The sequence below is a fragment of the Neolamprologus brichardi genome, chromosome 9 (genome assembly GCF_056152115.1).
Source record: "Neolamprologus brichardi isolate AB-2024 chromosome 9, ASM5615211v1, whole genome shotgun sequence".
Taxonomy (NCBI): domain Eukaryota; kingdom Metazoa; phylum Chordata; class Actinopteri; order Cichliformes; family Cichlidae; genus Neolamprologus; species Neolamprologus brichardi.
The window spans coordinates 12,642,197-12,657,843 of NC_142112.1; the positions used below are offsets into that span (position 1 = coordinate 12,642,197).

Genomic DNA, 15,647 nt, shown 5'->3' on the forward strand with positions numbered 1-15,647 from the left:
ATCATACATCACAGAAAGCAGAAGGGTTTATACCACTGGCTGTGGATGCCTCATACATCATCTTCATCGATTTACAGGGTGATAATTCTTCAAGGCTGCGATGCAACAGAGGAGTAAAAAGTCAAAGACAGAATTTCAAAAGATATGAGGGAGGAGAGAGTAAATTATGCAAAGCCTTGAAGCCAGTTTGATTGTTACAATCATTTAATCTGGGGAGTGGATTAGAAGGCAGCTAATCTGTTTTGACATCTTCTGTGGGGAATTTCGCAGTTTGTTGCTGACTTAGGAAGAAAAGACAGGGGGAAAAAATGGCTGTCTATTCCTCCTTTGAAAATTTGTGGGATTTTTAAAAGTGAACCCGAGGGTATGACGGACCACGCGGCTTACCCCGGAGACGATGCGCTCATCATATGAGGTGTTACATCTTCTGGCATTATTCAAACCTGCAAATGGAACTAGGTGAGCGAGAAAGGAGGGGAGAAAAATAAAAATGACTGCATCTATCAATTTGAGTAAGTGATGAGAAGATAATTTCAAGGGCAGACAGAGAGAATCATTATGGTTTCTGCTCAGCCAACCTGAAAGTTAATCCAAATCTCCCAGGGCGAAGTCCCCGGCAGATATCTGATGTGGTGTCTGAGCCCCCCCCCCATCCCCTCCGACTGTATTTGTGGCAGTCAGGAAGAAAATAAATTTTTATGCCTCCACCCCTGCATTTCATGGTGATAATCTATAAAGCACCATTAAAAATACTCCTTTCTCTCAGAGAAAAATCAAGACTTGTGATTATCGTCATATTGACCAAAGGGGGGGGAGTAAGGAGGACAAAGTTAAGACAAGTACACACACACATATACACACAAGCAGAGATATAGTATGCTCTCTCTAACTTCAGTTATTCCTCTCCAATGCAACCAAATAAGGAGCAGTACACGATTTCCAAACACGGCACCCGGGGCAAGATACTGACAGTGGCATGTCATTTTAATAGCGCCTTGTTAGGAAGGCCAGACTTTTATACATTTGTCTTCGCTGGATAAGTGTTGTTACAGCTTTGGTGAGTAAACACTCTCCACCTGAGGTGAGACACATAGTTGTCTCATAAAAACAATAAGATAGAAAAAATCTCTTCCCTGGGAATCACACTGTGACCCAGCGATGGTTAACGGGCATTAAAGGCGCATTCGTTATCGTAGAGTGGCCTCAGAGTAACGCTGCCACCGCTGGTTTCCTGGGACACCAACCCCACAGTGGTATGGGATGATGCCTCCAACAGCCGCTGGCTGATTATCTCCCTCCCCGTGGAACTCATTATCTGCAACCTGTAATGTCAGTCAGTTCCTTCCCTGCTCAAACAGACCTCTTGAACTAGAATGTGTAGAATGTGGAATTCCTTAGGAAAGCTTTTTCCTTAATATCTTAAGGAGCAAGACTGCAACCCTCCGTGTGTCAGATCTTTGAGTTCATAGTGTCTTGGGGTTGGTGGTGGTATAGCATGCACCTTCAGAATATCACAGCCTTTAATACTTCTGCACATCCCCTTGCCTTTTATAGAGACTGCTTCCTACAGGTCACAGCTTTCGCCTCATTGGATAAGCCCATGTGTACACTAAACCAATCAATTTCCTTCAGAGAAGCTGTGGACAGCTGTTGTTGATTGGCTGCAGCTCTGGAGGGAAGTCGGGCCTAATTCTTCCAGTGATGGTGTGAAAAAAGCAAGAGCGGGGGCGTAGGAGGAGGGAGGATGGGAGTCAGAATGGTTCATCCCAAGCGAGACAGTGATGGGTTCTGCACCGTGGAGGCATGACATGCATTTATTCATGACATCAGTGCACCACACCCCAGTAGGGGGACAATGCCACAGGAAAAATAATATTTTCTCCGGAAAGTTTTACACCTCTTAGGTCTTTCAGCTGAACAGCAAAGACAGCTGTCACGTCGGGGATCGATCAGTTTCAGTAATGCTTTGTGTGTTTTTAGCTGTTTTTTTTCTCCCCACACTAAAATAATGACAAAGAAAAACATTTTACAACCATACGCAATCTGGGATCATTTTGCTTAAACGTTCTTTTTCTCAACCAATATCACTGTCTCGACACATTTACCATAAAGAGCTTATTGAATGGAAATGAATTCCCTGACAGGTGCATTGAAATCGGTGCCATAACACCCTGTAGAAAATTGGTTTGGCCTTAAAATGCACCCCTTTTCCTGCCATCTCAGACTGTTCTCTGTCAGTCAAGCTTCCTGTTTATTCCCCCCTCTCTTCACTATTGTTTTACAGACTTTATCCAACATCCTTAACTCAGTTTTTCTTTTAGATTTTCAAATTCCAGCATGTGAGAATCTGATTTTAACTGAAAAATGTTCTTTTTGGTCGGAGAGACCATAGAAAACACACGGATACGATGCTCCCTCGTCTGTTTAGTCCGGGAGATGAGGCGTTCATGTTTCCCAATAAGAATTTCAAATTTAAATCCATCTGATCGCAGAGCCGTTTCCACTTGCCTCGGCCCATTTTAAATGAAAGAGCTTGGATCTGCATTTGTGGATGGTACAGTGATCTGAATCCCGTGCAGCGATTTCCATCACAGAATCGTTTTTAATACATTGAAGCCAAAAGATTGACTATCAAAGACCATTCTCTGACCCTTTTGATATTATGATCTATGATATTCTATGTTGTAGATTACACATTAAAAGTCTTGCACGGTATATTATCATTCTCAAACTGCTCCATAATTTGTAGATGCAGTTCTTTTGCAGATTGGTGAACCTCTGCCTCTCTAAGATGCTCTTTGTATACCCAGTCATGTTAGTGATGTGCTGCCAATGAACCTAATTAGTCGTAAAATATTCCTCCAGCTGCTCCCTTTTAGCAGCACTTACTTTTTTTTAGCCTCTTATTGACCCAATGTTGCCATCATCAAATCCAAAATGAGCTAATATTCTTCACGGAACAGTAAAATGTCTCCGTTTACAACACTTGATGTTTTTTGTGTTTTATTGTGAATAAAATCTGGGTTATGAGATTTTTTTGGGATTGTTGCGTTTGGTTTTTATTTAAATATTTTTTATACATGTTTTTATTGAGGCTGTACATCTCAGTGAATGGCTGAGGCTTGTTTCTCTGCCTCCAAACTACCAACTATGAGATTTAAAGCAACTGCTGAACTAAAAACACGCGCATGTCTGTGTGGGAGAGTCTGCATATCTATATACAATCAAAAGGTTTCCCTGTGTGGGTTGTATGTTTACAAGAAAGAAAAAAAGAAAAGAAAACCCACAATCCATTTATTAATTCTGCACTAATTCTTCATATTTAAGAAGAACAGGATACACACAAACACCCGTGCATGTGTGTGTGTTTATGGTCTTTATGTTTATGCGTGTGCCTGTATATCAGGGAACAGCTTGGCTTTTCCATATTTCAAGCAGCCTGTGCAATACAAAGGACAAGGCCCAGCCCAACATGATTGCCTTTAATGTTTCGCATAAATCACTGAGTTGTGCGTGCGTGTATGTTCGGAGGGGAGGGGAGTTTCCGTGCACACTCGGAGGAACAATTCAAACCCATGACACCCCTGATTAAAGCCTCTCATTACAACACAAATAAACAGTCTAAACACATTCATACACCCATTTGTTAAAGTGTATGAGCGCAGCGAGGAGGGAGTTTCTGAAGGACAATTTACACAGAGGCACTTGAGCAGCTTGGAGGGAAGTTCAGGTATTGAATTGAGGCTTTGAATGCGTGTAGTTGTGTGTAGCTTCTGATCATATTTCCCTGTGATGATGTTTTGTTTTGATTTATTATTTTCATTGCTCATCTTGTTTCTTTCTCTTGTGGTGCACAAAAAAAGAAACATATAATTACTAAGAGCCTTAAATTGTAGATGAGAGACAAAAAGTTCACATGCAATCACATTTGATTTTCAATGTGTAGCCCACCTGACCCCTGAGGGTGTGCTGTGAGCGGTGAGGTGGGGCCTCCTTTCATCAGACTTGTTTGTCCAGCATGTCGGACGGATGCGTGATTGGATTGAGATCTGGGGAATTTGGAGGCAGAGCCAACACCTCAAACTCTTTGTTGTGCTCCTCAAACCATTCCTGAACCACTTTTGCTTTGAAGCAGGTTGGTATGTGGCAAAGTAACATCTACATGGATGGTAGGACCCAGGTTTTCCCAGCAGGACCTTAACCAAAACATCACACTGTCTCCATCGACTTGCTTTCTTCCCGTAGTGCATCCTGACGCCAGGTGCTCCCCAGGTAAGCGACACACATGCACCCTGACCCAAACCTCTAGCCATCACAGTGTAAATTGCAAATGGTTCTTATATAGCACTTTTCTACTCTATCTGAGCACTCAAAGCACTTTATACAACTAATTCATTCACCCAGTCACGCCCATTCACACAAGCACGTTTTTTCTAAGTTGTTAAGTGCTTACTAACTAACATTCATACACATTCACACTCCGATGGGGTTAGTATCTTGCCCATGCAGACTGGAGGAGCCTGGGATCGAACCACCAACCTTCCAGTTAGTAGCTGATGTGCTCTACCACCTGTAGCTACAGCCACCCCTGTAGCTCAGGTGGCTTTGAGGAAAAAAATGTTCACTTGCTCCCTAAAATATCCCACCCACTAACAGGTGCCCTGATGAACAGATAATCTGTGTTATTTGCTTCCCCTCACAGTGCTCATGATGCTGTGCCTGACCGCAGTATGCTGTCCACACACCCTCACCCAGGGATGCAGTGATAGAGGAGGAGAGGGTTTTATCAGCAGAGGAGCTACAGTAGGTGGCTCAGGCTGTGACCTAGATACAGTACAGCCTGCTGCATTCCTAATGGGCCATTTTGATCACTGCCACTGTCTGCGTCCTCAGCCAGGCTTGTGCTGCACGCCTCCAACACAAACCCTCGACATTAGGCAAACACAACACCCAAAGTCTGCTCAGCTCTTTAAATGACAGAAACTTCAACCGCAGATGTCAGGACTGAATTTTTTGGAATAGCGCTGCAAACTAGCGCAGATGTGCACAAACTAATGAGAACCGGAGATTTCTGCTGATTGTTGGTTTGGCGACTGGAGTTACAGCTGCTTTCACCTCCTATGACTTACACCGATTAGAACGTGTAGGTGACGGGGGAAAAACAGCTTACGATTATTGTCATGATAGAAGATTATCTCAAATTAATTGTATTCATCAGGCCTTTTGTCTTCCCTGCTTCGATTATCCCCGCTTCTCGCAATTGTTTGCCAACTCATTTACATGCCGACGAGTCTGCAGACAGATGTATTCGGTGACGCTCAAATGTCTGATTTGCGAGACCCTCGCCTGAAGGACGGGCAAAGGAGAGAAGCGAGACAGGTTGTCTGCCTTGTAAACGTTAGACTTTGAAATGCATGCACGGCGGCTCAAGCGCTGCATTTTCAGCCAGTTGGGGGAAGGAGACAGCAAAAACCGCTGATCCGTGATATACATCGCTCCCAGCATTCAGAGGGAGACGGGAGAGGTCTTTCTGTCAATGCCACAATGAATCTCCAGGGCAGGTTGAAGGAGGAGGGAAGAAGGGAGGGATGTGTGAGGATACACAGAATTTATTTTTAAAAAAGAGTGAGGGAGTGACAGTAATGGTAAATAAAGTGAGGATAAGCAAGCGAGGAATCCTGAGGAATCTCAGGGATAGTGACTGCACATCACGAGCAAGGTTAGACAAATAACCCTGGACGCTCCTCTTCTACAGCTGAATGAGGCTGACGGTAAAAACACTGCAAAGGACAGAACCGTGACCCTTACAAAAAAGCTGCATGTCGCATTTTTGAAGTGAGAAATCGTTATGAAAACAAATAAATTAGACATGCTTAATAGGATCAGATATGCCTGTACTGCCCACGTACTGTGTGTGTTTTAAGTTGTCAAAGTTTGCCAAAACTCTAATCCAGTTTTCAAACTACATTCACAAAACTTCAGTGTAGTTTTACCTGTGCTCACAACCAGTTTATAAAATGCTACTGAACATTCATTACACAGTACATCAAGAAAAGGCCAGTGCACATTGTTCAGAACATGTAGTTTTCATGAGTAAACAGTATGACAAATGCACTCTCAGACTCTTTGTTTTTTCTACGTTTCATATGGTCTGCGGTTACATGGAATAACACAGGACTCTATGCAGGTCTCCTCCGCTGCCTCTCACATTACATCTGTTTATTGCTGCCCCATTCCTGACTGGCTGTGCACTCTGGTTTTATAATGGTTAATTACATCACTGGCAACAAGTAGAGCAGGGCGATATGACCAAAAATATTTATCACAATATACATTTGAAAATTTGTGATAACGATATAATTGACACTCAACAAAATGCTTTACAACTCCACAACTTAAACAAGCAGCTGTTTTTTATGTGCATTAAAGTTATATAAAAATGTAACAGTGCAAATTCCTTGCTGACAGTTTAACCAAAAGGCATTTCCAGAGGAAACTGGCCGACATATCCTCAGCATAACCATGTAGAATATCCACAAAACTTAAAAGAGGTTATACACACACAACACGGTAATATTATGTTGAAGCACAGTACGTATCACTCCGCGAGGCTCCTGCCTACGATAGCCGTAATGCTCTGACAATCCATCAAGCGATGCGGGTTCGTAGCTTAGCAAAGTCGTACTGAAACATTTGACAGATTTTCGAGCGCCGTGTACCACAGAAAATCGTTTCGAGGTCAGTAAACACAACCAGAATTCATACATAAGGCACACGGGATTATAAGGGGCACTGTCGATTTTCAGAAAAATCAAAGGATTGATTTGTATTTGTATTTTACAAAAAACACTGTAATAACGACGTCCTGCTAGCATGCTCTACCAAAAATAGTGTTTCTTTGTGTATCTGATGGACGAAAGCTAAACCAGTTCCACACCACTGCAGTTGCAGCATTTTTACAAACCAATTCTGGTTCATCCGTTTCATTCAACGATCCGCTTTCGCTCTTCTCATTCTGCGTCACCGCCATGTGCGTATGTAAACATAGGCACTGCATTTTACCCATATTCTATCGTGATATTTCATTTTCCTATCGTTGCCCAAAATTACACCGGTATTACCGTGAACGGTATGATATAGCCCAGCCCTAGCAACAAGTATGACCAATTAAAAGCTTTAGAAATGACATTGTTGGGATTAAATAATTTGCAGTGCCTCAATAATGCTATGCTTTTTATTAATAATAAGTGTTATTAAGTTGAGTGGACACAGCCCTAAAAAAATAAAGGCATGAGACCATGTGTCCTTGGGGAGTAGAAAGCTGTAGACTCTTGCTCACGCTTGGCTGGGAAAATGTAGATGTAGCTGAACTTTAGACTTTGGAAAAACGTCTTATTCAGCCACAGATATAACGTTGCTTGTCCTCAATTAGCTCTGAAGGGCCTTGAACCTGACACGATGTGGATCTGCAGGTGGAAATATTACCTGGCCTTTATCTGCTGCTGTGGATCGTTTCATCCATCATCACATACTCTCCACATCCTCCCTCTCTCTCTCCAACTCACATACATCGCTTTGCTCTCTCCACCTCCCCCACTCACAAAGCAATGGTTGGCGTGTGGGGCGGGTTGATGGGGCGCTCACATATGTTTATATGGCAGTGAGAGTCCAATTAAGATTCCTTCATGAAAAACACAGGGAGGAATGAAATCCATCAATCCAGCTATGAAAGGAATCTGCATCTCCCCGACATGCTTGCTGAAGAATTTAAGAAAAAAATGATCAGAGAAAAAGAGAAAAAAATAACAGACAATTTCACTCTACATGCTGAACGCATGTAGAGACGCTGCCAGAACAAGAGGAATATGGTTCCTGGCTTTAACTGGCTGCCTTTGATGGAAATCAGAAGTGTAATCCAGCATCGATTGATTTTACCTTTGTAATTCAAAAGCTATTTTCCCAGCTCTTCTATTTTTTTCTCCGTTGTCTTCACTGTGATCGTCCTGTCCCCACTACCCATCTTCTCACTCACATGTTAAGGTGTGAGCGCAAATCAGCAGGTGGAAACTCAGTGAATGGGAAAGGTCATTTCAGCCGAAGGCCTCAGTTTCATTACATGCTAAGCCTGGTGGATGGGTGAGGAGACTAGCAATGAATGCAACTGTAGCAGGCAGCCCACTTAATTTGCATAGGACACGGGAGGGGAGACCTCTGTCTCCATAATATCAAGCATGCCTTGCATTTCTAATTCAACGTATGCTTTATCTTTTTCCCTTCTCCTATAGACCAGAGACATATATTAATATGGTTTATTAAAGGAGACATTAGCGATTCATTTGTACTATTTAGAAAAACACAAAATGGGATTGTGCCTTTCTCAGATCCACATTCATGTTCTTAACGCTTTCTCATTATTTTTAAATCTGCCTGTCCTCTGAGATTCCAGTTGCATTGAACAGCCTTTCTCTGATTGATCAAAGGAGGAGAAAAAAAATAACATCAAAGTGTCTCAAAGTGTGAAAAACAAGAAAATCAAGAGTGAGACGCAGAGAGAGAGAGAGGGAGGAAGTTAAGAAACATGAAGCAGGTTCTTTGAGAACATCAGAGAGCTGAGCGGTAGGGAGGAGAGGAGGGGAGGGGAGGGGAGGGGAGGGGAGGGGAGAGGAGAGGAGAGGAGAGAAGAGAAGAGGAGTCTCGCATGTCCATTGGTGCATCTGGTTGAGATTCCGCTGGGGTTGGATCATTAGTAGTCATAGGCCTGGTAGAATATGGAGGGGTGCGCTGCTACACTTAATTTGAGCTCTTTAATAACACACTTTATGAATTCAGTCATGTTTGCAGCCCTCTGCAGGAGACACAGTGTGAGAGACATCGGTGGATCTCATTTCAGGCCGACAAGATTTCAGATTCAATTAACTCCATCATGCAACACCACCTCCCACACACACACAGACACACACACAGACGAGCCTCACCACTACTCCCCATTCTTCAAGGTCTATCTTGCAGCACTGCATGATCATTCTAAACCTAATTACTTCAGGGCTGTCTGATGGAGGTCTAGCGCTGCCCGATCACATTTGCATCGAGTGGCCAATAGCAGAGGAAGTGCAACCGGACAACCGCTGTCCCCCCCACCACTCCCACCCCCGCTGGTTATTAAAGTTCACCACTCCTCCCTCCATCCTTATTCCCATCCTCCACATTTCTAAATGTTTCAACCCTCCAGAAAAAAAACAGAGGCATTCAGGGTTTGATACAAGATGCAAAGCAACGTTCACCCTTAACCCCTGTGTTGTCCTCGGGTCAGAAATGACCCCTAGGTGTATGGGAAACAAGTGTATGGGAATCTCGAGGACAACACGAGGGTTTTAAACTGTCAGGCACAAGAGTTTTGTTTTTTCACCCTTTCCTTCTCTTGTCAGTGCAGTGTGTGACAGTGGTGCTAATGTTCAGTGGGAGACTGTTTGGTCTCCTGCTGGGCCTCTTTGGTAACATGACTGGCAGGAGAGTAATGGGATGTCACACTCAGAGTGCATATTATATCTATCTATCTATCTATCTATATATATATATATATACATAGATGTATATTTAAATATATATATATATATACACCTTTAAAGTTAGGGCATCACGTACTGACTCGTGAAGGGAGGGAGTTTTGTAAAAAGGTGTTCTCCCCCTGAGAAGTTGAAAAGGCCGACCTGCTCTCTCTGTAGCGCCCTCAGTGACATGATATTTCTTTTAGCCGAGCAACCATTTGAAGGTGATATTGAGGCATGACTTTGCACTTGGCAAAGCTGACAAGTTCAGCATTAAGTCCCCTCTGAAATATTTATCCATGACAGGAGAAATTTGTAGTTCCTTCCCTATCCTTCCCTTCCACTCCGAGGTAATATCCGGAAAGAAAAACACCCCCAAAAAGACAAAACACTGGCCACTCATCACTATTCGCAATCCAAGATAAGTTGCTTTTAACACAATTAGTTTTTCCCGCGTTAATATTTGTCACGTGGCTTCAGGTGTCGCCGTTCTCGTGCTTAACGCTGCACCCCATCCTTCCCTTTAGCGGCTCAGCGTCGACATTATGATGAGTTAGGCAGAGCAAAAGAAGAACAATTATCATTTTCTCTCAGATTACATTCAGCAGATGTCAAGGCCCACATGTGGAGGCGGCTAATTGCTGTCTCCAAATCAACTGTGGCATAATACTACAAGCATATGCGAGCGTGTGTGTGTGTCTGTGTGGGGAAAGCGAAGGTGCTGAGGGGTGTGTTAGCTTGAGAAAGTGTGTGTTCTTGTCTGTGTTGCTCCATTAGCTCTGTGTGTGTGTGTGTAAAAAAGAAGAAAAAAAAAAAAGTTAATGTGTATATCATGTCAGCGTACTAATGATCAAACTGGCTCACCCGCCATCAGCCATTCACACCCACATGAGCTGAAAGGATCACACGGCATAAAGACACGAAGCTGCATGGCAACACAGACTACCCACTCTCATGCTTCACAGAAGGCAATCATGGTCATACAGCATGGCATCCATATTCTCGGCATATTCACAAATGCAAACACACGGGCACCGCCCCCACGCGCCGAGAGTGTGCTCCCGTGCGCTCCCATGTTACCTAAGAATAATAAAGATTGAGGGATGGAAAGCAACCCTCCGTTCCAGCTCCCAGTTCTCCCTCATCTCTGTCTGTGTCGCCTCGAGTTGGATTGCATTTATGGGGCGGAGCAGGCAGATGAGCTCCCTGGGGTGAGAACGGAAAGGGGTGGAGGGTGCATGGCTGTCATACGGAGCTCCAGTGTGGGATGGCTTAGCGAGACGCATGCCACTGATCAGATTGGTGGATGGGTGTGGAGGATGGGTGGAGGGAAAAGAAAGAAGAAAAAAAAGAGTAAGTGTGCATGGCTGAGGGAGCTCTGGGGAGGAAGGGTGAGCGGCGATGCCACATCCCATTAACAGAGTCTTTTCATCTAACGTGCACAAGGCAAACGCACATTACACACATGCAAACGTGCAAATCTTACATGCACCTTGAAGAAGCTTGAGCATGCACGCGTGCGCACGTGCACGAGCGCAGGCACGCATCGCCAAAGATCCCCAGTCTCCCCCCCCCAGGCGGACAGTAGCATGATGCCGTGACTGTCGCTCTGAAGTGCTCCCTTCTTCCCTCATTCTGCCTCTCCCGTTTCCTTTTCATCCGTCTTTCCCACTCTTCTTTGGTGCCCCAGTTCACTCCAGTGCACACGCTCCTTCTCTCGTTCCACACTAACCCACCCCCACCTTTCTCTGCTCCCCCATTTCCCTTTTTTTTGCAACCCTCACCCCAGTGATAATGCTAGCCTACTTTTTTAAAGAGTCTGTTGCATTTCAAAACAACAAAAAACTGTTAACTGAATTGCAATAAGAGAGGGTTGAATACACAGAAATACATTTTCACAGGCACACCCACACGCTAATAATGCCTACTGTCTAAATTAATATATATACATATACAATGTAAAAAAATATTATTTATTTTTCCTCCTTTCCACCACAGTAATGGAGATGGGGCTTTGATGGAGGCGGTGAGTCAGTCACACGGCAGATAAACAGCACCTCATTAGGTACATCGAGGGGAATCTCCCAGGCTGGCCCAGACATCATTGTCTGCTAGCATGCTAACAGAGCCCTGGGCAACGCTTCCAACATCTAAACAAAACTGATAGGAGTGGAAAGTAATGATCACATGTTATCCACTAGAAAGGACATGAATAATCACATACAATGGTTTTGGGGGGTGGATGATGCGTTCCCCTGTGCTCTTCCCTATATGATGCATCAGTGGACAAGCTATGCATGCGTCCAGCAGACATTCAAGAAATAACAGCGATGTCAAACTGCCTGGGGCTTGTTTTTTGTTCTGTGGAAGCATGCATAGATGCGCACTGCTATCCATTCATGAGATCATGGGCTATCCATTACTGGATGTTACAAGACTGTATACCAGGAAGCCTCCCAGCCTACAGTCTGTACAGTATGAAGGGCTTGGAAGCCAAGGCTGTGCACTGCAGTGTTTTTTTTTTCCTGCTTTGAGCTTTAGGCAGTCAATTTTCTTTCCATCACCCTCTTGCACACGTTCAGCCATTCTTGCACTCGCTGTATTTATCTCCCACTCTTCCCCCTCCCCTCCCACCCTATATTAGGCCATCTTCCTTCCCCCTGGCTCCGATGTTAATGCACTACCAATCAGGCTGTCCATTAAGTGGACGTGCGCTACACGTTCATCAGGCCGTCCAAAGTCCTGCATGCAAATGAGCTCAAATTGCATCGCACTGCAAACTCCTTGAAATCTCCTTAGAGGGGGTGTTATAGCATGCATCTGTGAGAAATGCAGGAAAAAGTGGCAGCCTGGCTATCCATTTTATGCAGATGAAAACCGCCGAGACAAGCAGCACAAAGGATTAACCCAACGAGGATGTCTCCACGATGCAGCGATTTAATGGCGAGACACTCGCACGTGAAGCTCGCTAATATAAATTCTATCTGTGGCATGCAAGCCCGGGTGTTCGAGTAACTGTCAGCCAAACCTTTTGTCATGCAAAGTTAAACTTTTCACTCGGAAATCAGGGAAAACTTTTGGAACTGCTAAAAGTGAGACACACAACAGTTAGATCTTTTTCGCTTTCTTTCCCTCTCCTCCCTTTTGACTGCTAGGCATTTCACATCGCTCCAGACTGTTCTTTATAGAAAGAGTTTGCTGTTGTATCCAGTGGGACTCGTTCATTCTCACCTCAACTGTTTGCCATTTCTAACTTTCTGAAACGACGATGTTTTCGAACGAGGAAGAACAGGGAGGGGATAGAGGAGGACATTGTTGATGTGCAGGTCTGAGAGCTTTAAATAGAAAATGCAGGTTCGAGGTAGAGAAGTAGCAAATAGACGACGAGGTTTCCGAGTCATGGAGTCGCGGTTTTAATATTCAGGAGGCACGGGGGCTGGCGTTAAATGCACAGAGCATGGGGGGAGTGTCAGCGAGGCCTGCCACGTGCCAACTCTTAAGTGGCTGTGGCACTCAAAGATAATGAAGAACGATGATGAGGGCATGCCAAGGGCCCACATGCACTTCAAAAAAAAAAATCACCCAGAAGACACCTATCAAGCCAAGCACACAGCCACTCATAAAGGTTTGCCAACGGTGCTGATTGCATGTCATGGTGTCAAACCCGAGGCTCAAATTTCACCTGTCAATTTGGATTGCAGTTCGCTTTTTTCTCTGTCCTCCCACGAACACTTACACGTCCACGACACTGGGACGCACGAGCTTTTGTGCGTTTCACACCACATTACACAATAAGAGGCGGGTAAGTAAATAAATCAGAAAAGTAAAAATAATGGGAGATAAGACAGCTTCCTACATTCCTCAATCATGACCTCAACGCACACTTGTCATCTTTATTGTTCATTACCGAGGCGTGCGCCGTGATATGCTAACTAATCCCATTAAAGCAATCCACGTGAAAACGACTCACGGCCCGCACCGCCTCCGCCGTTAATTTATGCCATATTTAAATGTGCGTGGAGTTGAAATAATTAACGTGACTCCTAATTTTGCTTGTGGCAGACAGACGTGCTTGGTAGAAACCACCCCGGGATGTTTATTTTCCATCAACTTCCCTTTGCGTGTTTCTCCTCACACTGCCCAACTGCATTGTCCACAGTTCAAAGTGACTGTCTTCTCAGGATGAAGAACTGGGAGAGGAACCTCACAGCCCACAACATCTCCCAGCATCTAAGTTATTAGGCAGCCTGATGTGGTAATGACAACACTGAAGGACCTACAGGAGTTGTGATGAGTGCTAATTAAATTACTTTTGCTTCAAATAGTTTTGGTTTTTTTTACACCGATGAATATCTGTAGATGTTAAGAACAAAATCAAGCCACCAGCTATCGGTCACCCCAGACAGCCTGCTCCTGAAATCTCGCTCCCGCATGATGAGGCGGCCGCTGAGAACACCAGCCACGGGCAACAACTAACTCCGACCTGCAGTCGATTTTATCGTCTTTTATTCTCAAAGCCAAATCCCCCCCGTTAGCCCCGGCATGAGCACAGAACATTTTCTTCTGGTTCACAAATGAGTGTGTTTGGATAGGAGGCACACGTGCACGGGATTATGAATAAAACATGGCGCCCTTATTAAAAATAATCTGGCTCAAAAGTGCCAGAGGCCCTTGAGGTCGATAACTCTCCTCCCCTTGCAGGGTTCAAGGAGAGGGGTCCCTGATTAGCGCCGGCAACATCCACAGAATGCATTCAAATTCCGTATGATCCAGTGGCGGATGTGGTGAGTGGAATTAAATAAAGCAGGTAGTGATTAATGCTCGTGGCGGTGGACGGTGGAGCTGTTTAGGGGTTGTGCTGAGCGTCTGGTTCCTACCTGAACAAGCCCTTCAGCACGCCTTTCTTGGATTTATTCTTGTCCTTGTCTTTGTCTTTCTCCCTTTCTGGCTTCTTCTTCTCCTTCACCCCAGACTTCTCCTGATCTTTCTGTCTGTCGTCTCTGCCGTTCAGCCCGGGGCCCAAAGTGAGGTCACCGCTGGTGGACATGGACTCTTGACCCGATCGGGAGCTTGTGTCATCATCCACTGGAGTGAAAAGATAAAAGCAACAAGGAGCGGGAGTTAAATGCCGGAAACATTCATGCAAACACAGAAAGAGAAAGACAAATAAAAAGTTATTAAACTTTGATTTGATTCCCCACAGATCACCGGCGTCATAATTGAAATAAGTACTCAACAACACTGCTTTTTCTTTTATTGTGAAAAAGCATCACTTTGGGTTTTTTTTCCTCTTAGTAACATCAGAGGAACTATAAAAAAACTAAAACTGTGTCCCATAAGGTATAACAGCTTTGAATAAAACACACTGAATACATTTGCCTCATTAGAGCAGAATATATTTACATTGTAGACTAGTTGGGACTAGTGTTGGGGCTGAACACATTTTTACTTTAGCTGAAAGCCTCGAGTTATTTCGTCTGTGTACATTTCTCAAAGATCACAAGAGAACTTCATTTTGCCAACCCCCACACACAAAAAAAACACTTCTGAAAACAGAGCGCGCTGCGATGTCTCATGAATCTGCTTCTTAATTACATTTGAACTCATTTCAGCCCAGACATCAAACTGAAACCACACTCCTTAGGTGATGCAAGGTTGATTAAACTCAAAGTTTCCATCACACCTAATCAGAGCCGATGTGCAAAAATGTAATTAATCTGTCAGTAATTATACATTTAAATCATCTCGAAAAAGGCTCCCGGGGATCTTAATTGCAAATACGGTGTGCTCCGCGGTCGGCGTCGCTCCTGTCAGCGCTCCATCTCTGGCTCGGAGACATGAGGTAGATGTCCTTCAGATTACAACTTATTACAGTCTTGCGCGTCGTTGTCCAACTTCTTCCTTTGATGGAGGAGCGAAAAGCGCTTATCGCAGGGAGAGAAGGGGAAGGGGGTGGAGGAGGGGGTGCGTGATGGATTTTTGGAATACGGGATGAGGCACACTGAGGAGAAGGAGGAGCGGCTGGATTCACATTTCAAGGATGAACAGTGGGGTTTGTTTTCTCTTGCGATCTGAGGAGCTATCAGCTATTTCTTTCAGCTG

At 44.3% G+C, this 15,647-nt stretch overlaps 1 protein-coding gene across 1 annotated transcript in view; it reads right to left on the reverse strand.

Annotated features, from left to right (window-relative positions):
• The window catches only part of LOC102796224 (partitioning defective 3 homolog), a 381,329-nt gene that overhangs the window by 100,939 nt on the left and 264,743 nt on the right, over positions 1-15,647 (reverse strand). The window contains exon 19 of the mRNA XM_087845929.1: positions 14,423-14,630. Within this exon, the coding sequence (XP_087702055.1) occupies positions 14,423-14,630 (208 nt within the window). The remainder of the gene's footprint in view (positions 1-14,422; positions 14,631-15,647) is intronic.